The sequence below is a fragment of the Syngnathus scovelli genome, chromosome 10, assembly GCF_024217435.2.
Source record: "Syngnathus scovelli strain Florida chromosome 10, RoL_Ssco_1.2, whole genome shotgun sequence".
Classification (NCBI taxonomy): Eukaryota; Metazoa; Chordata; class Actinopteri; order Syngnathiformes; family Syngnathidae; genus Syngnathus; species Syngnathus scovelli.
Genome location: NC_090856.1, coordinates 340,678 through 363,147, shown reverse-complemented (window position 1 = coordinate 363,147; position 22,470 = coordinate 340,678). Strand labels below are relative to the sequence as shown.

General features: G+C 48.5%; 1 protein-coding gene and 2 long non-coding RNA genes across 4 annotated transcripts; 1 reads left to right on the top strand and 2 right to left on the bottom strand.

The window, feature by feature from the left end:
- Positions 1-21,840, top strand: syde2 (synapse defective 1, Rho GTPase, homolog 2 (C. elegans)). 2 transcript variants are annotated; one of them, XM_049732056.2, is made up of 8 exons: positions 1-2,024; positions 6,080-6,393; positions 6,599-6,839; positions 10,453-11,612; positions 13,877-14,003; positions 17,275-17,456; positions 17,593-17,824; positions 18,508-21,840. In XM_049732056.2, the coding sequence occupies exons 1-8, from the start codon at positions 206-208 to the stop codon at positions 19,197-19,199; spliced, it is 4,767 nt and encodes a 1,588-aa protein (XP_049588013.1). In that variant the 5' UTR covers positions 1-205; the 3' UTR covers positions 19,200-21,840. The 2 variants fall into 2 exon arrangements, with proteins under 2 accessions (XP_049588013.1, XP_049588012.1); XM_049732055.2 differs by having other exon boundaries at positions 6,077-6,393.
- Positions 4,880-7,996, bottom strand: LOC137840714 (uncharacterized). Its single transcript, XR_011087637.1, has 2 exons — positions 7,620-7,996; positions 4,880-6,845 (listed from the first exon to the last, which is right to left on the bottom strand). It is a non-coding gene; the product is annotated as an uncharacterized lncRNA (long non-coding RNA).
- LOC125976136 (uncharacterized) lies at positions 18,286-19,217 on the bottom strand. The gene is made up of 2 exons (XR_007484184.1): positions 19,068-19,217; positions 18,286-18,989 (listed from the first exon to the last, which is right to left on the bottom strand). It is a non-coding gene; the product is annotated as an uncharacterized lncRNA (long non-coding RNA).
- Positions 21,841-22,470: the final 630 nt, after the last annotated feature.

The following is a 22,470-nucleotide window of genomic DNA, read 5'->3' as shown; positions in this document are numbered from 1 at the left end:
GGGCGAGTTTCGGCATGCAGGCTGCAGCCAGTGCGCTTTATGTGTCGGCGGCCGCCAGTGCGGCTGAGGTGACAGCACAGAATGGAGACGAGGCTCCAGCAAGCCCAGATCGCTGCGGCGAGAAAGGAGCACTCATTCGACACTTTACTTCTGGAGCCAACGTGTTGAAAGGAATTGAAGCACATTTCGGGGGCAAAGGAAAGGAATGGCTGATCCTCTGCGGAGGACTTTACTAGCGAAACTCCGTGGGAAAAAAAACAAGAAGGGAGAGACGCTCCGCGCTGGATTGGGATTGAGCTCCGCCACTGCCGCCACTGCCGCCACCGCGAATGAGGGCCGAGAAGGTAAAGAAAAAGTTTTGCAAATGCAGCGAGAGCCGGTCGAGGCTCACCCGGTGGTAGTCACGCTATCAGGCATGGATTACGCAGCCGCAGCGGAGAGAATGAGCACGTACGAGAATTGTTTTGACGGCCCAGTGGCGCAAAGCACGGGGGTTGACTTGCTCCGGCTGAGTGCGTCAGCGGAGATAGCCGGCTCACGTCCGCCGTTGCTCAGCAGCGGGGGCACGGGCAGGCTTAATGGGCAGCTCCCGGGGGCAGGCTCACTTCACTTTGCCATTCCAGACGCTCATGCGGCCCACTGGGAGCACGCGTGCGATGACACCATCACCATGTCCTTTGGAGAAACAACGCCTGGCCGGAGGAGGAAGAGGAGGAAGAAATACTTCATCTCGGTCCCATGGCAATGCAGCGTGGGGGATTCAATTGGCTTCGGGGACAATTCCTATCATATTTATTCCTATGCACCGAGTGTGCACCGCACTACTTCTCGTTGCCAACCTCTTGTCCAAAAGGAGTCGGCAAGTGTCCTTGCTGTCAATACAGCACGTAAGGCCAACGAGCAAAGTTTGGACACAGCGAATCCGGTCCCTGCTCAAACAGAAGAAACCTTCGTTGAAATCCTCGAGCCCGCACACTCGGGGGACTCCAGGGGCCGTCTGCGAAGCCCGGCCTTCTTCCCAACTGAGCTCCACTTATGCGACATTAGCGTGGCATCCGTGGTCAAGCATCCTTTAGACAGCGAAGACGACGATTATTACGATAATGAGATCCTGCCCTTCTACGAAAGCAGACGCAAAAGCGCAGGCGACGGAGGAGACGTTATGACGCCGCCGCCTCAGATGGTTCAGGATGAAGGGCAGGCTGACGAGAGCCGCGGCGCCCAGGAAACAGACAGGCTACGCAACCAGCTGAAAGAGGCTTATTACCTCCTGATCAACGCCATGAATGGTATCCATTTGGAGCAGCAGGCTTTAAGCCAGCGTCACAGCACCTCCTCCTGTAGTAGCCGCTCCAGGGACAGTTTGTGCTCGGGGGCCAGAAACGTGGACAGCGACTCCTGGTCCTCTGGGGGCGCCCAGCCGGTGTCTGACACGGATTCCTTGCTCCTGTGTCTGGCCGGAGGAAACATCCAGTCAGGCCTCAAAAGCAGACTAGACAGTAAGAGCTTGCTCAATCTCAGCTCAACTCAGGTCAAAGCTACTTTAGTGCGCTCTGCTAGCGAGGGAGACATCAGGCGTCCACTTGGACCTTTGCAGCGCATCCATCCTCTCGGAAAGGGTCCAGACCTGATTTCAGAGCTAAGATCAGACGAGGACAGCGACGATGCTGAAGTTCGAAGAGCCCATGAGCTGCCGCCGGTCTTCAACGCTGGCGACCACGACGAGCCTTTTCAAGCGGTCGGCGAGGTTGTTGAAAGCAGCGGTTCGCTCGACAGCCTTACGGGTTCTTCGGATGGCAACCCGGACGGATGGGCGCCTCCTGCTCACGATAACAAGCTAGCGCAGGGGGGCAACTTAGTTAACAAGGGCTACGGCGTGACGGTCAACAAGATGCAAGAGTGGATGCACAAAGGTCGCCTGTTGTCGTCTGAAATGAAGCAACGCATAGAAGGTCCCTGTCATCGGGCCAGCCCAACGGTAAAATCTCTCACGTCCCCTGCGAGCAAGACAGCGCAGCTTTCAGGTAGGATGGCCGAACGGCCCGTCCCGTCCCGGCGCGGCACGGCACGGAGTGGCCGCAACTCCCGTGGATCTCAGATCAAATCAGCCTCCTTCCTGTACGATTCCTATCGACTCCTAGAACAAACACTCCTGCCTCCATCCCTCCCTTGGCCTGGTGGCACTCCTCCTCTTGTGGATGCAAAGCAAAGGCAGCTCTTTGCTTTCGATTCTCTAACTGGTGGCGGGTTCTTCTTCCAACTAATGTAGTGGGCGCATTTTAACACTCAATTCATAGCACAGCCATTTTCCATGGGATAGACCAGTAACAACTAACTCATTCTCACCGTTGGACTTTTTCTGATGTTGGTGATGGGATTTGCGCGCGACTGTGTGTGTGTGTGTGTGTGTGTGTGTGCGTGCGTGTGTGTGTGTGTGTGTGTGTCTGTGTGTGTGTGTGAGAATGCCATTTGGTTATGTACAAAATGTGTTAGTTCAAAAGAGTGAAAACCTTTGTATCATGAAACTGTCCGCATTGGATTTAAACATCTTTGATTTTTTTTTTTGTCAGCAAATCTCTTGACTCTCAATGTATCCAAATCTCCAAAGGTTTATTTACTTTGTGAAGCGCACGTTTGGCTCAGCACGTGAGCCCTTGCAGAGCAAATAGTTGAGCTGCCTGTCTGCCTGTCTGCCTGTCTGCCTGCCTGCCTGCCTGCCTGCCTGTTGTTCACTTGTCAGTGATGTGTTGCTGGAAATAGATACGAGCAGAGGAAGGCTTGCCTCTGGCTCGGCCTACGCCATTGGCTCACCAATCCAGAGTTTCCCAAAGATGTTCCCATCAATATTCCTCCACCAGAGCAAAAGTGACTCAAATAAATACTCATATCTTTCCATATCAACTTCAACGAGGTGTACATACTGTAAATGGATGATCAAGAACACCCAAGACATTGCCAATGTGTGTGTGCGCACGCTGGCAATACTTGAAGTCTTCATTTGTCTCCTTTTATTTTGTTGAATCGAATCGATATTCCCCAGCGTCTGCCCCTGAGCATTTCCACAGCTGTGGCCAGAGGAATCCAAAGCAGAAGAGGAGCCAGTGCACTAACTCTCGGCTTGAAGGGAAGGGAAGGGAAAGGGGGTTGGGCTGTCATGTTGCCTTCCTCCCCAGTCATTAACTCAGGGCAGCTCCATGGTAACTTGCATTTAAAGGATTGAATTTTTGGGATGCCATTCCTGCTGTTTAACTTGTTTGCGTGGCGTCACTTTCACCCCATGAATGAACAATGTCTGCTTGCGCCGGGGATTCCAAATAACAATGACAGCACAATGCGAAGCGCAACGCCGCTTGTCACAATGGTTATATTTAGCTGGCGGAAACGACATTTCCTTTCTCAAATGTTGCTCGTCCGTCTGATGCGTTTGTACGCCTTTGTGGAGAAAGGCAGCTTCCGATATCGGAATGCTACGTTTGTGGAGAAAGCTGAGGCATGGGGATTTTTGCCAGCACCCTTAATGAGCTAAGTGAGAGTAAATGCCTCCATTCTTTTTTTTTTTTTTTTTGATCAGTAAATAGGTCATCAGAGCGCCTTGTTTAGTACAGTAGTACATTTTTTGGCCCTCAAGTATCGGATGCATTGAAGCAGGCTGCCAAGACACCACGGTGTTGACGTGTGACGTAAGCCCAAACGATCTCTGGCCTTTACTCAAATCGACTCATTAGCATATCAATGTTGATCTACAGGAATGTATGGCGATCCCTGTTTGAAAAGGAGCCCCAAAGGCTGTACACAACAGAAAAGGGAAGCTGGTGGGAAAGTGGATCAAGGAGAAAGCAAAGCCGTCGTCACTTAGGAGATTTCGATTGACAATCTAATTCGAGCGAGCTTTAGTGGCGTGGCAGCGCTACTACAGCTTTTGAATAGTACATCCAGGAAATAAGCTTTCCTCTGTTTTTAGCTCTCTCTCGCCAAAGCGTAAGAGTTGTCATCCCAGCGCCACCTCATCTGGCTTCCTCCCACACAGACACGCAAACCTTCTATTATTGTGCTCTGACCATCTGTTACCTTCAAGGAGTGTGAGATTTATGTAGGCTCGCCGCAGAGAAGCAGCTTGTGCAGCTCTGTTATGCAAATGGTCTTCAACTCGTTTGCCCCAAATAGAAAAAGAAGCAAGACAAAATATGTCTTCCATCAATCTCTCATGGCTGCGTGCCTTTTCTTTCCCGACCCACCTCGGTTGCCACTTTGTCACATACATCAACTGAAATAAATAACAGCAAATCTTCGTCCTAAGGTCCGTCCATCCATCCATCCATCCATCCATCCATCCATCCATCCATCCATCCATCCATCCATCCATCCATCCATCCATCCATCCATCCATCCATCCATCCATCCATCCATCCATCCATCCATCCATCCATCCATCCATCCATCCATCCATCCATCCATCCATCCATCCATCCATCCATCCATCCATCCATCCATCCATCCATCCATCCATCCATCCATCCATCGAATATTTTGAGACAGCTTTTGGGCTGCATCCGTGAGCTGTTGTCTGGAATGCTGCTCGTGTCAGCACACGTTGGTCTTCTTCCCAGTTATGAAAGACCCCTCAAAGTAGGCACGCTGACAACAACTCCACACAGAGGCATCCTCTTGTTCCAGCACGGCAGCTTGGACGCGAGTGGAGGTGTGGCTTTTTTGCAAGCTTGACCAATCCTCTCACATGGAGTGGTTAGGGTTTTGTAACTCGAAAGCAGTTTTCTTTCTTTCTTTCTTTCTTTCTTTCTTTCTTTCTTTCTTTCTTTCTTTCTTTCTTTCTTTCTTTCTTTCTTTCTTTCTTTCTTTCTTTCTTTCTTTCAGGAAAAGGCTCAGCCCTCCCTCTTTTAGGCTCCGAAATGGCAGGAAAGCATGACCTTCCAACTCTCCTCATTTCTCAGTCCATCACAAATATATTTGAAGGAGTCCGACATAATGAATAATTCCATAGTGGGCTTTTCGACGCTTCTCATATTACCGAGGTGGAAAGAAGTTTGCGGACTGACAGCAGCCAACTCTTTGTTGTGTCATGTTGAGAAGCCATTTTGGCCTTTCTGTGCTTCAAGTCACAGATGTTTTCCAACCACACACTCTCCAAAGTACTCCGTGTGCTCCTTCCACCGGCAGCAATGCTGAATCGATGTTGAATGGCTCTGTGGATGACGACAGAGATGTGTTACCGCTTTTGCCGTCCATCATTTGCTGGCAAATACAAAAAAGCTAAAAGTTGCCTCATCAAAGAATGTGGAGGGTCTTGACAAAGACTAAAAGAGGCTTTCCAATGTTTCTGGTCTACAAGTTGGAGCAAGGCACTTCCCTCAGCACCCTTCCTTCTTTCTTCCTTCCCTTTAACACATATTTTTCCAATGATGGAAGCAGAAAGCAAAATCAAGCCTGCCCATCTGCTCTGGGCAAATCCTTCCACTTTCATATAGTATATATATATATATATATATATATATATATATATATATATATATATATATATATATATATATATATATATATATATATATATATAGAGCTACATTCCAATTGTCTGTTTACACATCCAACTATCATATCTTCATCTATTTGTGTACTTTGGTTTCATGATACAGATGTTTTCGTCAACGTTACAGGGCATGAATGACATTTTAGTCAATCTGGATTAAGAGTGAATTTGACATTGTTGAGCATAATCAAGCGCTCATCAGCAGCACGGCGATGTGGTGGCCAGCACGCCGTGTGAATGTGAGCGCTAATGCTTGTTTGTCTCTGTGTGCTCTGTGATTGCCTGGCGACCAATCCAAGATGGATGGATGGATGGATGGATGGATGGATGGATGGATGGATGGATGGATGGATGGATGGATGGATGGATGGATGGATGGATGGATGGATGGATGGATGGATGGATGGATGGATGGATGGATGGACGGACGGACAGACGGACAGACGACTATCCTGATTCATCTGGTTCAAATGTCTCCTGGCATGTGACGTAACCTTTGTATTCTCTAACCTCCTCCTTCTATTGCACATTCAGCAGCTCTCACTGAGAATGCCCCATGGCAAGAGGCTGCCAGGGCCAATGAGCTTTCGGCGTGGCGACCGCACCTCCACACCATCACAGTCGGCAAGAAGCGCAACTGGCTGCAGCAGAGCACCCTCGGAAACAACCATTGCACTAAGGATGAGCTGCAAGCTGGCAAGCCGGGAGCTGAGGAGGAGCTCGGCCTGGCCTACTCACAGCCACAGCAGCCGCCGCCGCCGCCACCTCCGCCCAGTCCTTCTCCGGAGCAATTGACAAGTTCAGGGGGGGCACCGCCAGCTTCGCGGCCCGCCCACCTGCATCTACCCGAGGTTAATCTCACGGCCTTGCCGTAATGGAGAACAGCTTCAAGAAATTCCTCATTTGCTTTGGTGGTTAAAGATAATAAGCTTGATCTTGCTCACATCAGGCTAGCGGGAGATCGAAAGCTACTTCTTGTTTGCTAATAGTCGAAAGTTACAGTACGTTTTACATCATGCTTATTTTGCTTTTGCTTTGGCTCCTTTTTGAACGGAGGTGAGCGTGGACCCAGCAGAAGAGAACGATGCCGACGACGAAGGCGAGATCTGGTACAACCCCATTCCCGAGGATGACGAGCCGGAGGTGTCCAACAGAGCCTCCGTCCGACTGCTCGACAGCAACGGGAGGACCTTGGAGAGCGGCGGGCCGGACTCGCTCGGGGAAGGAAATGCCGGCCATTGGACAGACAGACAGAAAGCTCAGGAGGAGGGAGGGCCCTGCACCAGCAAATCTGTTGGTAAGTCTGCAAAAGAAAAAAATCATGATGGAATGAATGCCTTTATGGCCTCTAGTCCAACATTTTGAGGCTAGCGCTTTTGTTTGGTGCTGCTGCTGCTGCTGCTGCTGCATCACAGAAGGGAATAATTTACATGGTCAAATCGATTGAACATAAACTATGACTAAACCACCGTCAAATGTGAAGTCAATTCCTTCCAAACTATCAAGGCCCAAGAAGGAGTGAATGAAATGTTGTGAAAGCAAATTGTTAAGCTCTCCACAATGACAGGCAGCACACGACTCTTAGTCTCTTGCTAAGCTGGGCTCCTTTCTGCTCTTTCCTTCCTAACTTCCGACTTATGCTTTCTGATGTGTCAACATGGTAGTTTGGAGCAAATGTTGAGCGAAGCTTGTCATTAGGACTTCACAAGACTTTTCTATGGCACGCAAACAGCCCTTTACTCGCTCAAGGCTGACTGAGTAGTTTGGGTGTGCGGAGCAAATGGAATACTAGCTTTGACTGCAACAAAGAGGAATGAGGTTAGAAATCTGAGTTGCTAACTGAAATGCAAGTTATTGGTCGTTGTGCAGCGACTGAGCCATTTTCTTGACTCAATTGCCCTTCTGACTTTTGGTGTGTCTTGCGTGGTCCAGGAATTTTGCTTCTCTGGATTTGGGATCAAATCAAATGAGTCAACTCAACAAATCATGCCACACATGCCTACACTGCACACTTTCATCAACACAGAAACTATTTGGTATGGTTTGTGTCACGCTTTTAGCGATTTGTTTGACCCACATGCAGGAGTCCCAGATGGATGCGGAGTCTTTATTGAGGAAGCAATAGCGGAATCGGAGCTGTGATGGTGGAGCGCCAGGGCTTCGGTCTGAGCAGAGCGGAGCCCGTCGGAGGTCCGAGAGCTGGAAGGCAACAACAAAGAGTCAGAGTTTGTGGAAAACAAGTCAGACCGGAGACTCAGCGCAGACTAACGAGTAGGGTTGATTTGGCTAAGCTAATCGCTAGAGGCACAGCCATGGAGGAGATCACATAGGCAGGCACTGAGTTGCTGGCAGCATGCTCCTTAAAAGCCTTCCAGCCTGATCAGCCACACCTGTGGGGAGCAGCCACTCTGCTCACGGCTGCCCCCTGTGGAAAAGGGAAAAAACCTCCCGGACCCTGACAGTTTGCATTTTCAGTCATGAAAACACAGTTGCTGTGTGAAGTCATTAGCAAAACATTTGCTGAACTTTTTCAAATGTCCCTTAATGATGTCAACAAAATCCACCTCTGTGTGAGTTTGTTGTGGTAGCTTTTTTTTCCCTCCACATCCCCCTCCTGGTTGTTTGCCAATATTCTTATTCATTCATTCCCCCCCCCCAAAAAAAAAAAAAAAAAAAAACCTTGCTATTTTTTGCCAAGCCTGGAGAGGATGTAGCATTGGGCCAACTGGAAGCTTTTCAGAACAGAGCATTGTGTTACACTGCAGTGCAGGCAGGACACTTTCCAGCGATGAATCAGATAAAGAGGCTTTGGGCTCACAGCGCCTGCCAAGGAACACACTCTTCTTTCATTTGTTGTTGCTAAATAAATCAGAATGATCTTTTCTATTCCACAAGGCATTTGGAGTGACTGGTGGATAATTGATCTGTCAGCTATTTTTTGAAGCAGACCTGAATAGCCTTTATGAATGAATCTTCAGCATCTGATTATTCAAAGGCTAATTTCAACAAGCCTTAAGTGTGCTTTTGTAAATCCCGCTCAATATCCCGAAATAGACAATAGCAAGCGTAGGCAACATGGATCTTCTGATACTGTGTGAAAGTGTCACAGTAGTGCCTTTTACAGCGTCAACATCATGTCGATGATAGCAATGCGCATAGCTATGGTAACCACAGTAAATGTAAAAAGAAACATTGCCTTTGACCTTTTTCCCTTCATCTGCGCAAATTCAAGCCAAGTCTGTTTGCGAACATGTGAGCAGAGCCATAGTGTGGCTCTGCACTCACTCAAGACCATCCATCGAGTGAGTGTGTGTCTTCTGCTTTTGATTCTTCAAGATTATCAGTGCGTTACACATTGGACAGGCCTTTCATCCATTGCGCGCACAAATAAGTCGTCTGGCAAATGAATGAATGAATGAATGAATGAATGAATGAATGAATGAAGAAGTGCAGATGTGCTCTCTGATGGCTCTGACAATGGTTTTGCTCCATTCAATGGGCTGCTTCTTTACCTCCTCAGCGGATGCACTCCAGACTCCTCGTGTTCTGCCTATTGACTGGCTTTTTGTCCATTTGAAAGCTCTCTTTGAAAATCATCTTTGATGGACTCAGTGAGCAAGCATGGTGCATTCCCAATCTCATCTTCTCTTTGCTGCCAGGTTGTGGAATCTCACTTGGCATGGGACCAGAGGTTTTTTTTGTCTTTTTTTTTTCTCGGGTGTTGTTTTGCCGTCACTGTCTGCTGCATTCGAGATTGAAGCCACGCTGCTAAAGTTACACCCGCCCGAGCTACAGTCTCAGAGTTAAAATCAAGAATCTGATCTTGGCGGACGACTGCATGGTTTGGCTGGGGGGGAACAGGGGAGCAAAGTTGTAAGAACAACATTCCATAGTCTGGTGTTAGATGGCAACTTCGGGTCATACATAGGCCAGATAAATATAGTTATTTTTTCAATAACTGCAGCCCTATTTGCCATCGGAAAGACGTAAGGCTCGCGAGTCAACGTGGCCGGATGATGCCTTACTTGGCACTGTTTTGAGCTCCTTTCGTGAAATGTTTTTCACACGTGTAATGGCTGCGGGAATAATGTCATCCTTTGTAAGGTAGTGGAAAACAAATTTGACCAGGCCGTCCGTGTGTGTGTGAAAGACCGACCCCTCCCTCGTTGTTGGATTTTCACCAGCCAGCCCATGTTCACCACACCACACCACACCACACAGCACTGTTCACTTGTACATTCAGCAGCAGCAGCAGCAGCAGCCGCACGGCCGCACGGCCGGCTCTCCAGTTCAACATACACAAGTCTCAGTGCGTGGGTGGACAAGGGGCGTCTTTGTCCCCCAGCCCAGCCCAACCCAGCCCAACCCAACCCAACCCATCCCTTTCCTGCACCTCTGCCTCCCTCTCACTTGCGAGATCCAAAATAAGACTCCAGGCTCCCTCTAAAAATAGAGCTAGTAAAATTGGCCCAGTCAAACTATCCCTCTTCTTTTCTCTTTGCACCACACAACTAATGTTTATCATCATGTTATGTCATTTAAAAGGATGAATAAAATCATCAAATGCATTAGTTGATGAGGATCTTTTAACAGAAGGGAATGCCTAAAGAGATCAGAATCATTTAGGCCTTCTTCAGTGGATCCAAATGAGGGACTTGCCAAGTCATGTGATACGTGCCTAATCCTGCACCTCCCAAGCTACAAGGTGGAAAGGTACATGACGGGGGAAACTCTCTGAATCCAGATAATCATGTGTTTTCCTTTCTAAGCTAACCGTCACCAAAATAATATGAGTGGGCAAATTCCAATAACCCTAATCTGAGTCTGCTTTCTTTTCCCTTGCAAGAACCGTAACATATTGTATCGAGGGCAACGTTTAACTTCTCATGACTTTCTCATTGCCTTTGTAGATGTTCCCGACTTTCCCAATAGTGTTGGATTCTCCCCTCCTTCCAGCCCAAACCCTACTAAGAAGAGCAGCTCCATCAACTGGTCATTCCCAGACAAGATCAAATCCCCCCGCACCGTCAGGAAACTTTCCATGAAGATGAAGAAGCTTCCAGAACTCAGCCGGAAACTCAGCGTCAAGGGTCAAAGCAGCGGCGGCGGCGGCAATGGAGGTGCTCCTTCAGAGCCCAGGTCCCAATCACTTCGCGCTCCAGCTGTGGGGATTGAAGCCACTTGCCCTCAGCGATCGGCTCTATCTGGCGCCGGGCTCGCCAGCCGAAACGTGATCTCACGCTACCACTTGGACAGCAGCGTGTCCACGCAACACAGCTTCGGTAAGAAGAAAAACAACGGCGGCGGCGCTGGCGTCGGCGCTGGCGTCGGCGGCGGCGGCTCCAAATCTGCCAGTAAAGGTGGATATTTAAGCGACGGCGATTCACCGGAGCTGGTGGCCAAATCCGGGAAGCGCACTTCCGTCGAGGCCAAGGAATGCCGATATAATCACGTGGAAGGAGCGAGCGGAAGCTCCAAAGCAAACGGTACCGATTTGGACATCGATGCTTTCCGCCATTACAGCTTCACAGAGCAGCCCAAATGTAGCCAGTACATCTCGGGACTGATGAGCCTGCACTTTTACGGCGCCGAGGACCTCAAACCGCCTCGCGTGGACTCTCGCGATGTCTACTGCGCCATTCAGGTGGACTCGGTCAATAAAGCACGGACGGCGCTCCTTACCTGCCGAACTACCTTCTTGGGTATGGACCACACCTTCAACATCGAGCTGGAGAACGCCCAGCATTTGAAGCTGGTGGTGTTCAGCTGGGAGCCCACTCCCAGGAGAAACCGTGTCTGCTGCCACGGCACGGTGGTCCTACCCGCGCTCTTCAGGGTGATACGCTCCCACCAGCTGGCGGTCAAGCTGGAACCCCGCGGGCTGATATACGTCAAGTTGAACCTGATGGAGCACTGGCAGAATTCCTTGGATGGAGGCGCAGATGGCGGCAGGGAGCACCAAGTCTTTGGTGTGGAGGCGTGGCGGGTGGTGGAGAGGGAAGACACCGGACTCCCGGTGCCGCTGCTGATTAGCAAATGCATCACTGAGATTGAGAAGCGGGGTTGCCAGGTGAGTGAGTCAGCGTCGAAAATGCCCTACCTTTCATTTCATTTCGGAATACCGGGATCGCCATCCATTCAAACGTAAACGCATGACTCGTCCGTGTACATGGCTAAAGTGACTTACATCATCAACTCACTTGGTGGCCATCTACTCCGGGAGCAGGGAATAATAGCGACATCCTCTACGGGTGCCGTGAGTGCTCTCTCTCCCCGCGGCGGCCATAAATGGCACAAGCATAGGATGAATGCAAAAAGGAGCCAATGTCCTCGGCTTCTTGAGGCCACAAAGAGAAAGCATTAAGAGTGCGGTCATGTGATGATGATGATGATGATGGATTTTTCCTAAATCATGTCCACCCCAGCGCATTTTTGAAAGGCAGCCAGCCAGCCTAAGTGTTTTGAAAGAGACGACAAGGTTTCGTCTAATTAGGACTCAGTGACAGTAATAGTGTTTGGCTATTGTTTGCAACATGCCAGGGGCAGCGAGTGCCTGCCTGCCTGCCTGCCTGCCTGCCTGCCCGCCCGCCTTGGGCCAACAGGCAAACATGAAACCTCTCCTAAACATTAAAAGGCGGCCAAGCGACCCTGCCCTCGGCTATTTTTGCACTACTGGCAGCTGTAATGGTTCTTTATTTGATTTCCAAGGTACGTACTTACTGTTTTTGTTTACTGGTGTTTTTTGTCCGTTAGCGGAGAATAAATCCGCCCCAATTTTTGGTCCCAATCAACTCATATGAGTGCACTTTGTTTTGGACAACTTGAAGAGAGTCATTCATCCTGCTTTGACTAGGTTGATTGTGATTGCGCCCTGTTTTTGTCTGTCTCTGTTGTCTGCCCCCGGTTTGCTCCTGTCTTTCTTTAATGATTGAAAGATTGTGTTGAGTCCGTATGCATCAGAGATCAAGCAGTACGAGTGACAAGTAAAGGATAGGCAGCCCTTAGGCCATAGACAGACAGACAGACAGAGGCTTGACACCAGATCCCGTCGGAATCTGCACGTGGTGTCACTGAAACACGCAAGGAGTGAGTGCAGTGTGCTTTTCCTAATAATTGTGCAGCTCTTTGAAGCAAGCTGTTAGTGAGAGTCACTTTCAATCACATGACCTCAGGCTTCGACAAGCTTTTAAGATGCTGGATGATGTGAGGTCCATCCAAAGATACTTTGAACAGTTGTAGTCTTTCTGATTGATGTAATAGTGGGTCTGAGTCGGCGGAACGACGTTTGGCCAGCATTCAAGAGCCTTCATAAAGTCAAGCATCCGTTTCACTCTTCCTTTGCGGTACTGATAGTTGAGTCGTTCAACTGATTTGAGACGAAACACCAATCCCTCCGATCCCATCATTGCTCTCAGCGCCTGACCAAGAGTGGCCACGCTTGTTGCGGAAACGAAACCCGTTTTGTTTGACCTCCGCATACAGGCAGGCCTGCCGCTGCGGCGGCATGTCCTTCCTTCCTTCCTTCCTTCCTTCCTTCCTTCCTTCCTTCCTTCCTTCCTTCCTTCCTTCCTTCCTTCCTTCCTTCCTTCCTTCCTTCCTTCCTTCCTTCCTTCCTTCCGTCCACCGTGTTGCTGGGCAGCCGCAGCGTACGAAGCGCAAGCCCTCTTCCGCTAACAGCTGTTACCCGCCTGTGCTCCACTAAACAGGCTTTTTTGTCTGAATGGACTAGTTGTTCATTGTGCCCACTGACTTGTGTTTACTTGCACACAAAGCTAAATCCTCAGCTAATCTGTCCTTGTCTCTCCCACTCGTGTGAGATTTAAAAAAAGCAGTTCAGCTCGGAAATAGTTTGACCCGCTGAGACATTCTCGTGCTTCTACTATAGAGCCTGGAAAGAGCCGTGATATGGGTGTATCCTTTCCTTTCCTTTTTTTTTCTTTTATGTGAAAGTGGGTCCAGCTCACCATTCACAGCCCACTGACTTAACACGTTGCTCGGGCAACCACACCAGTTGGTCAGCCATGCCACATACCATACAGACGCATGTAGGAGAAATGACGCTACGTCACAAGCCTGCCTTAATCCTAACAGGGGACAACCGGGCCTGCTTTCAGTAGCAAATGTCAAAAGTTTCCAAAATTTGATTTGTATGAAATGCATCACGTTGAATCATTTACTGTATGCGTTTCGCTCCCCCACTGAAACGACAAGGTCATTGAACGAGCTAGCGGGACGAGACAGAACGCGATTGTTCAGGCTGTACTTTTGTTTGACGCGAGCGAGCGAGCGAGTGGCGGGCGTATGTTTACTTGCCCTCATTTCACATGTTTGCAGGTGGTGGGGCTGTACCGTCTTTGCGGCTCTGCAGCTGTAAAGAAGGAGCTACGCGAGGCCTTTGAGAGAGACAGTTATGCCGTGGGACTGTGTGAAAACACCTATCCTGACATCAACGTTATCACAGGTAAACAAGCAAGGAAGGAAGGGAAAGCAATGACATTGGCAATCCAAAAAAGCCTATCAAACACAGGCGAATCATATGTTTCATTCAGAAATATTCATTCTAAATTGGTAACAAGTAGTCAAAGTGGGTGCTTTGCTAATGAAGCTGATCAGGTGCCACAAATAAGAGACATCTAACTCCCCAAGACATGTCTGAACTATAGTGTGTTTGCACCAGATAGGTCAGCAAGTGTGTGTGTGCGCGGGGGGGGTCTCCACGAGTGTGTGATGTTTATTGTAAAAGCATTCCACGAGTCAACATAGCAGGAGGGAAGGGCCCACACACGCTCACTATCGGACTGTGCTGTACATTCTGGTCATTCCTTCTTTGGCAAGTTGCTACATGTTCTCCACTGTCCTTTCACGGGCACATTGAAGTCACTCACATCAGGACATTTTTGTTGTTGTTGTTGTATTTTGCACATTACTCCATGAATGGAAGTGGAAGAAGTACAATAAGATGTCATTACATCAAGTCATTGAATGCCAATTACCTTTCATTGAATGCTAGTCGATTTAGAATGATCAGTGTTGGTAGTATATACATATATTTCCAATTTGAAATTGCAACTGTGGCATATATCCAAAAGCAGTGTCACTTGGATTGAGTGATGGCTGTTGCTGCTGCTGCTGCTGCTGCTGGGGGGGGTGACTTTATCATTATTTTCTGCCAACAAAAAGAGGAAGAGAGCATGGAACCCCCTGCCCTGCCCTGCCCTGCCCTGCCCTGCCCTGTTCATTTAGGAGCCTGTGTTGGTTTTAGGAAGAGGCCCCGCATAGGCGTTGTCCTATCATGTCAGCTTTGATCCGCATGCATTTGCATGGCAGGGCAAAAAACACACTTAACAGTTGAGCAAGTTTGAAAAAAAGGCCCAGCACCGGCGCAGCTTGTTGCTTTTTGCTCGCTGCCGACATTTGCTCTGTCAAGCCGCTTGCGTATGGGGCTGAACGAGGGCAAGGGGGCAGCGACAAATGGCACCGCTACCAAGTTATCAACGTTTTTTTTTTTTTTTTCTGGGTGTATAAATAGCTTGTCATTTCGATTTCTGACTCCACTGTGAACTTAAGGAGGTCTGCGCAAGCAAAGGTATGAGCTGAGAGCACTGCTTCTCACACTGCTCATTTAAAAGCGGAGGATTAGTATCCAGGGGTCAGGGTTCAATCCAAAGCTTGCAAAACATGCTCAGTGCGTGGCCCGCCATTCTTTTCAATCCCATTTCAAAGCAGCACAAAAAATGATGAGCCCGTTGTGGACAGTTGAGTCGATGGTGTGATATCTTGGGCACCAGCTTCAGGGTTATCCTTCCAACGGTGTTGCCTGTGCGCCCTTCAGAAGCTAGTAGCGGTGTTGGCCATAAATGACGCTCTTTAATTTGCCCCATCTTTTCCATAGACTGCTTCCTTTCTTTACCCGCAGCCACCGGCCGTAGTCCGGCGAAGACGCGGAAAGTCATTAACAAGTGGCTCCTTTGTTGCCGAACAAACACAGATGGTATTTGGCTCATGCATGAGGGATTAGCTGAACCCAGAGATTCAGGAAAAGCCTTTAGAAAGCGCGCCAGGCTTGCTCGCTCGGGTGTGCCCAAAAAGTTCACAGCCTATGGATTTACCAACTCTGACCATAGTACACAAGGCCAAGGTTTGCCGGAAGGTTTTTGGAGGGGATGGCGCAGAATGGGAAGACCAAGGAAGGGACACACATCCATCCCCTCTGACACCCAAAAAAAGCCTTCTGTGGGGGCGTGCAGAATTGCAGGATGGAGAACAAGGCCGTGTTTGTTCCCTAGCCGTGGTGTTGGCTACAGCGCTGACCTTCAACTTTGTTGAAACAAGAGGTTAAAGGTAGCGCTGTGCCCCCTTGCATTTTATGCCACCTTCCTTCAAAGTCCTGAAATTGACTTGACCTGATGATAATGATAATGATTACTGTGTGATTGCGTCAAGACCGCAAAGGCAGGCCCAAGTGGCCAGGTAGTGACAATGGATGTTCACATGGATTCCATCTCCCCTGTGAGCTAGCTTGCCCTCCCTCCTCCTTAAAAGTGATTTGTCTGCTCGGCTGAGAAAGGGAACCACTTGCTGGGAAACACACCTGCTCACCCCTGAGTCCATGACCTTGACCTGTATTTGTGTGTGAGCAAGAGAGTACTTGCATTATGTGTGTCAGGCATTAACAAGGCCTGAAACACCAAAGTACTAAGCACACACACACACGCACGCGCACACACACACACACACTGACTCAGAGCAGGCTAATGATTTACTTGTGCGGCTGTGTTCTCTTGGCACTCTTGTGCACTTGGATCGGACATCCATGTAACCACATTAACTGATTTGCCAATGGACAAGCACAAGCAGGTTTGAATTTGCACACAAAATATTTGATCTGGATAACAGGAAGCCAAACAATGTCCACAAAGAATTTCAGTGTAATCTGTTGGAGGAATCTGTCCGTCTTCCCAGGCGAAGAAGAGAATGAATGTTTACGACTCCTTATCGCAGTTCTGGTCATAGCAGATTTCCGACCTAACGTGACGAAGATAACCCAAAACAGAAGCGTTGAAGAATGTTATTCGGGCTTGAAAAAAACACAAACATGCCACGACTTCACCTGAATGCACTCGTAAGACACCATGACCATGCAATTAGTGGGGCGGGGGGGGGGGGGGGGCACAAGTTGAAAGTGCGTGTTTGCCTCAAGCCCTGTTAAAATTGGACTTGTCAGGATGCCCATCAACCTGACGACAGTACGCTTCTTTCACTGTGTTGTTTTTCTTCAACTGGCTTCCTCAGGAATGCGCAATGTGTGTGTGTGTCTCAAGAGTTCCAGTTCAGATGATAGCAAATCACACACTTTGTCTTTATTACCTCTGCCAAGCCGTTTTTGTTGTTGCTCGTGACTTTGCTTGATTGTCTGTCTGTCTGTCTGTCTGTCTGTCTGTCTGTCTGTCAGTAAGACGACTCAAAAGCCACAAGGCAAATTTGCTGGAGTTGTACCAAATATACGTATCTTGTGTCACCGCCAGCAACCTGCATCATTCCAGTACTTATCCGCATGACGTGCCAACAATACTTCAGGGGCTTTGTGGAGACAGACAGTATTTGTGTGTAGCTGCTAGAGGCTGAAGCCGCCACACTTGCCAGGTGTTCATGCACCACAGAAATGGTTGTGGAGGAAGCCAAGGCAGTCCCCGTGGATGGAGCAGCTCACCAATCTCGTTTATTCCCGCCAGGCGTATTAAAGGACTACCTACGAGAGCTGCCCTACCCTCTCATCACCAAGCAGCTGTACGAGGCCGTATTGGACTCCATGGCCGCCAGACCTCTGAGGATGGGAGCAGCCGGTTGCGAGAACGACCACGCCGACTCCGAACACACCGTGGGCCTGTTGGACATCCTTCCGGAAGTGGAGAGGGTGAGGAATATGTTGGCAGCCATGGCTTTATCTTCACTGCCATCCATTTTTGTACTCATCTGTTCCAATGGAACAATCTTGCACATGGCGGCTATCCAACTGCACCAGACTTGACTGGTCTTGTTCTCTGCGTCAGATGACGTTGCGGAAACTTCTTGACCACCTGAAGCTGGTGGCGTCCTACCAGGAAGTGAACAAGATGACATGCCAGAACCTGGCCGTGTGTTTTGGCCCCGTGTTGCTCAGCCAACGTCAGGAGGCATCTTGTCACACCAACCGCGTCTTCATCGACTCCGAGGAACTAGCCAGTGCGCTGCACTTCAAGAAGCACATTGAAGTCTTGCACTACTTGCTGCAGCTCTGGCCAGGTAAGGAGCTCATGGCTACATATATCCTTCCTTGTGTCTATGAATAATAGTAGTGTAGCATTTTTAGCATTCTTCAAAATGTTTCACCCATCACGCATTGTCATCTAACCCATTGCCACTGCGCAAAACTGCCTTTACAGCGAATGCAGACTTTCCTTGACCAAATTATCGGGGACGAGGCTGCCTTGCGCGCCGGCACACCCAAATGAGCAGAAACATGCTAGACTAGACTTGCGCTGGCACAAGAATGAAGTTCTGCCCAATGCATGAGCATCAATCGACCAAAACATGACCCACAGTGTGTCGAATTCTTTTTGTTGCGGGTTTACTTTTGCAGTAAAGTGGCATGTCAATCAATAGCACAGGGAGGGCAGAATAACACTTGCTACTGACTTGCTGTGCAAGCAACACAGTCAAGTGCATTCAGGGCATAGTATTTGTTGGAACTTGCAAATACACACTTTCGTCACCTGTAGCATTTTATTATGATCACGAGAAGCCAAAAATCACAAATCCAGTTGGATTTCTTGCCCAGTCCCAGTCCTGGTGGATCTGTGCACACAGGCCACTGCAACGAGTCAATTACAACACCGCATGATTACGTTTGTATTGTTTTCTACTGGAGTAAGAAATTGCATCTGATGTGATGGATGAAGGCTATTTGCTCTTTTTCTCCTCTCCAGTGGTGGACCTTCCCAATCAGCCCTCCTCCCCTGAAGGCCTGGACTCGCTGACAATGGTTCCTCCCCTGCGGCGGAGAAAAGAGCGGCCGCATGTGTTGAACCTCACCGAAGCGGGGATGGCGGGGGTTCTGCGGCCCAAAGCGGGACGCCTGGACAGCCCGAGCAACCGCTACGCCGGCGACTGGAGCGGCTGCGGCGACAGCTACTTCCCCGCCGAGACGCTTCCGCTCCCTCACGGCAAAGAAGAGGCCGATTATGACGACGTGCCCTCGGAGGACACGGACGGAGACGAGGGGCTTGAAAAGCCTGACTGTGCCGACGACGACGCCGCCGCCGCGCGGGAGCTCCCTGGCCCTGATGAGCACTCGCAGACTCTGAGTGAGGAGGAGGATGTGGTGGCGGCGGCTGAGGAGGAGCAGCCAGACGAGACTGATGAAGACGAGGCAAAGCAGGATAAGAACGAGGGTTCCGGCAACAGGCGGCTGTCGGAGGAGAAGGAAAGCGCGTGTGAGCACATCTTGCCTCGGCGCCTGCACAAGGAGCACGCGTACCAAACTTACATGAAGATCCAGGACATCAGCCCCGTGTTGAGCAACAGGGTGAACCTGAGAGACCTTCAGGAGAGCATCGACACACTCATAGGGAACCTAGAAAGAGAACTCAATAAGAACAAGATCAACGTGGGGTACTAACCATTTGAGCTTTGTGACATCCAAACGGGGACAAGTCACATTTCTTTCCCATAGACATTCATTCCTTGCTGGTTTTTTTTTTTTGCTTTGTCCTTGGTCTGGATGTTGTTCTTTGGGCTCCAGTTTGGCGTTCCACGTCGTTGCTTTTCTTCTTATGAGAAGAACCCATTGACCCCTCCGGGGTTTCAAAGGTGCCTTAATTGTGTGAAGGTGGTTCACCACATGCAAACTCCACACGCAGCATCCTTTCCATGCTAGGAAGACTTGGATGCTACCCCACTACGTTTGAAAGAATAAGCTAGGTACGGTCGGGTCTGACCAAAGTGGTATTGTGCACGCGCACATCCAGCTCATTAAACGGATTTGTTTCAAAGTCAAACCTCCCGCACATCTTTTTTCCTGGCAGGCTTCTGTCTGGAGCAACATTTACAATGGAGAGCATCCACATCTAGGAAAGAATTTGAGAAACATTAGAACTTTCATGAAATATTTCTTTCCGACCAAAATAGGCAATTAGGTGATTGAAAATGTGCTGAACAAACAAGTAGCTCGAAGAGAAAAGCCTCCATCATCATTTTACCCATTGGAGACGTGTGCTCAAGCCCACTATTAGTGGGCTGCCCAGAGCTTTCTGTGGGTGTCCTTGCGTTTCATGGAAGAAAAATACAATTCCAAATGTTACAAATGATAGCTTTAGCACAAAACGCTCATGTTACCAGCTTGCAGGTCCATCCATAAGTTCTATTCATTGCACTTTCCTAAATGAAGCATATCTCAAACATCAGTGAATCCAATGGAAACATTGCAATGTCAGGAAGGATTGGAGCCAGGGCGACCAAATGCAGCTTGAACCGGGATTGATTGAAGGGAAAGGGAGTTGGAAGGGAGGCAGGTTGGGGAACACACGACACAGACGGGAGAAAGACCCACAGCCAGCAAACAGACAGTCCGACCGACAAACAGACAGACAGACAGAAATCCACTTGGACAAGGATACAATTCTAACCGTGAACCTCCAGACAGACCGAGGGAAAACCAGACGACAAGAAAAGGAACACTGCCCGCCCGCCCGTGTGTGTTTGCGTGTGCCTCCTTGTCGGTGTCTACTGTTGCGGACGGACCGCAACAGCAGACACCGACAAGGAGGAGCATACGGGCGGGCAGGGTTTAAATACACAAGGTAACAAGAGGGAGCAGGTGACAGCCATTACGGTGACGAAGGGGTGCGGCTGAGGGAAGAGCGTGCTCGGGCACGGCCGTGACATGCAAGGCACTTTCCATTCCTTTTTATTTGCCCAACATTCCCCCAAAAGTGAAGTGTTTGTACAGAATGTATGAGAGCTCCTCACTAACTAAGCAAGTTATGTTCTCATGGTGACACTGTGATTGAAATCATTCCAATTTGTATGAGGCCAATGCACTTACAAAGCAGTCTATGCTTTTACTTGTCATTGTGGTTCATTCCATTCGAGCAGTCTCTGTGTGCACTAAATAGAGAGCATCATCTCTTTTGGGTGAATAGAAACACACACGCTATGACTGCACTCATTCATTGATATATTTCATCTCATGCAAATAACAGACAGTAGTGTTCATTTGGTACGGTGTTCACAATGGCAGCTTTTCGATACTTTTGGGGGAAACATTGCTTAGTATCGAGCCACTACAAATAAGCAGTGTTGCTAAAATTGAAATTCAAAGCTACATTCTCATCAGCAAAGTGTCTATGAATCCATTTGTCGGATGATTTACTACTGGTAAGTTCGGCGTCATCACCTTGGAAGTCTTATCGTACGCTATTGCCATACAGGCAGAGGCAGGCCCATGAACGATTTGGAAAGGGATCAAATCCCCATTGAGTGCTTATTTATTGAGTCCGATTCACCACAAGTGATGTCGAATTCCCCGCTAACAGTTGTGTGAGCAGCATCCAAGTCTCTATAGCAAGAAGTGATCGTGTTTGCATATGGAGATATAATATATGAATGTCAAACTATTGTTTATCAGTCGCGCTTGGTCCTCTCTCAGCTCGCTAGCAAAATGGTGACTCAGCTAAATGTGAAACAACTCAGCTGCCAAAGTAGACAATGGATTTTTCTAGTCGTCCGGTCATGAATTGCGAACATAGTCATCAGTATTTAACCTATACATAGATATGTATGGAGTAATATAAATGTATTTGGAGTACATTCTTGTGTGTGTATTTATATGCTTCTGACCTCATAGTGTTGTTGACTTTTACAAATATGTAGTCGTTGCTTTTCTCCCGTACGTACACATGTGCTGGACTAATGGTACAAGTTGAGCTGTACAATGTATGATAAAGCTGTTATTTTTTTTATCTTGTGTATATACATAGTTGTATGAGATTGTCTTTGGTGGACACTGAGCTGTGTTCAGCATTGGAGGTGTCGGGATCTTTTTTAAGGTACTGAACGGTCGGTCGGTCGGTCGGTCGGTCGGTCGGTCGGTGGCGTGGTCAAAAGCTTTACTGACGTGAAATGAGGCCATTTCTAATCGGCCGCGTATTTATGTGTCAAAAGACCATTTTCTGAAGAGAAAATGCATACCCAAACGAAAGAGAATATTACTTTGCATTGATCCTGACTCATGTACGATCATAATAAAGTATATCATTTGATGTGTTGTGCGTCAAATCTGTATGACACGGTTGCATGTCAATTCCCCCAAAACAATTGAGGCAGCCTTTCTCAAGGTTCACTGCATTTCCTTCATCTCTTTGGAGATAAAGCGTTATCGCCCAGCCGGCCTTGTGTGATGTGTCGATCAACAAGTCATTGAATTGCCCTTGCGGGAGCCTCCCCAAATTGTTTTCTTGCTTGCTTCAGGTCAGGGACATTCCCAGCATGCAGCTGAAAAACAGCGTCCTGCTCTTTCAGCACCTCTTAAACACAACGATATCTCCTAAACTTTTGAAACTATTGATAAGAGCTTTCCATCTGTACTTGAGCTGTAAAAAAAGGTCAATCAGTCAGTGTCGTTGAATGTTTTCAGTGAGGTGTTACAATCTCTCAGGACTGTTAGCATGACGCACGCCTGAGGCTTCTCAGAACTCTAATGTTGTTGTTTTTTGGAGTCTCTGTTGACAGTTGATAACACATCTCTGGAACAACCGTCCATTTGAATGTGCTCACCCACCTGTCCGCAACAATCGATTTGATCATATCCTCAGCCACATAAGTAAGTCATTTTGAACTAACTTGAAACAAATATTCCATCGTAGTCAACGATGTGACAGCTTCAAATGGAC

What these genes read in the sequence shown, in the direction of transcription:
- syde2 (XM_049732055.2), top strand. Translation starts at nt 206, where the DNA reads ATGGCTGATCCTCTGCGGAGGACTTTACTAGCGAAACTCCGTGGGAAA. An exon ending in CCCACCTGCATCTACCCGAG is followed by an intron (nt 6,394 to 6,598) that starts GTTAATCTCACG and finishes TTTTGAACGGAG; the next exon opens with GTGAGCGTGGACCCAGCAGA. An exon ending in CTGCACCAGCAAATCTGTTG is followed by an intron (nt 6,840 to 10,452) that starts GTAAGTCTGCAA and finishes TTGCCTTTGTAG; the next exon opens with ATGTTCCCGACTTTCCCAAT.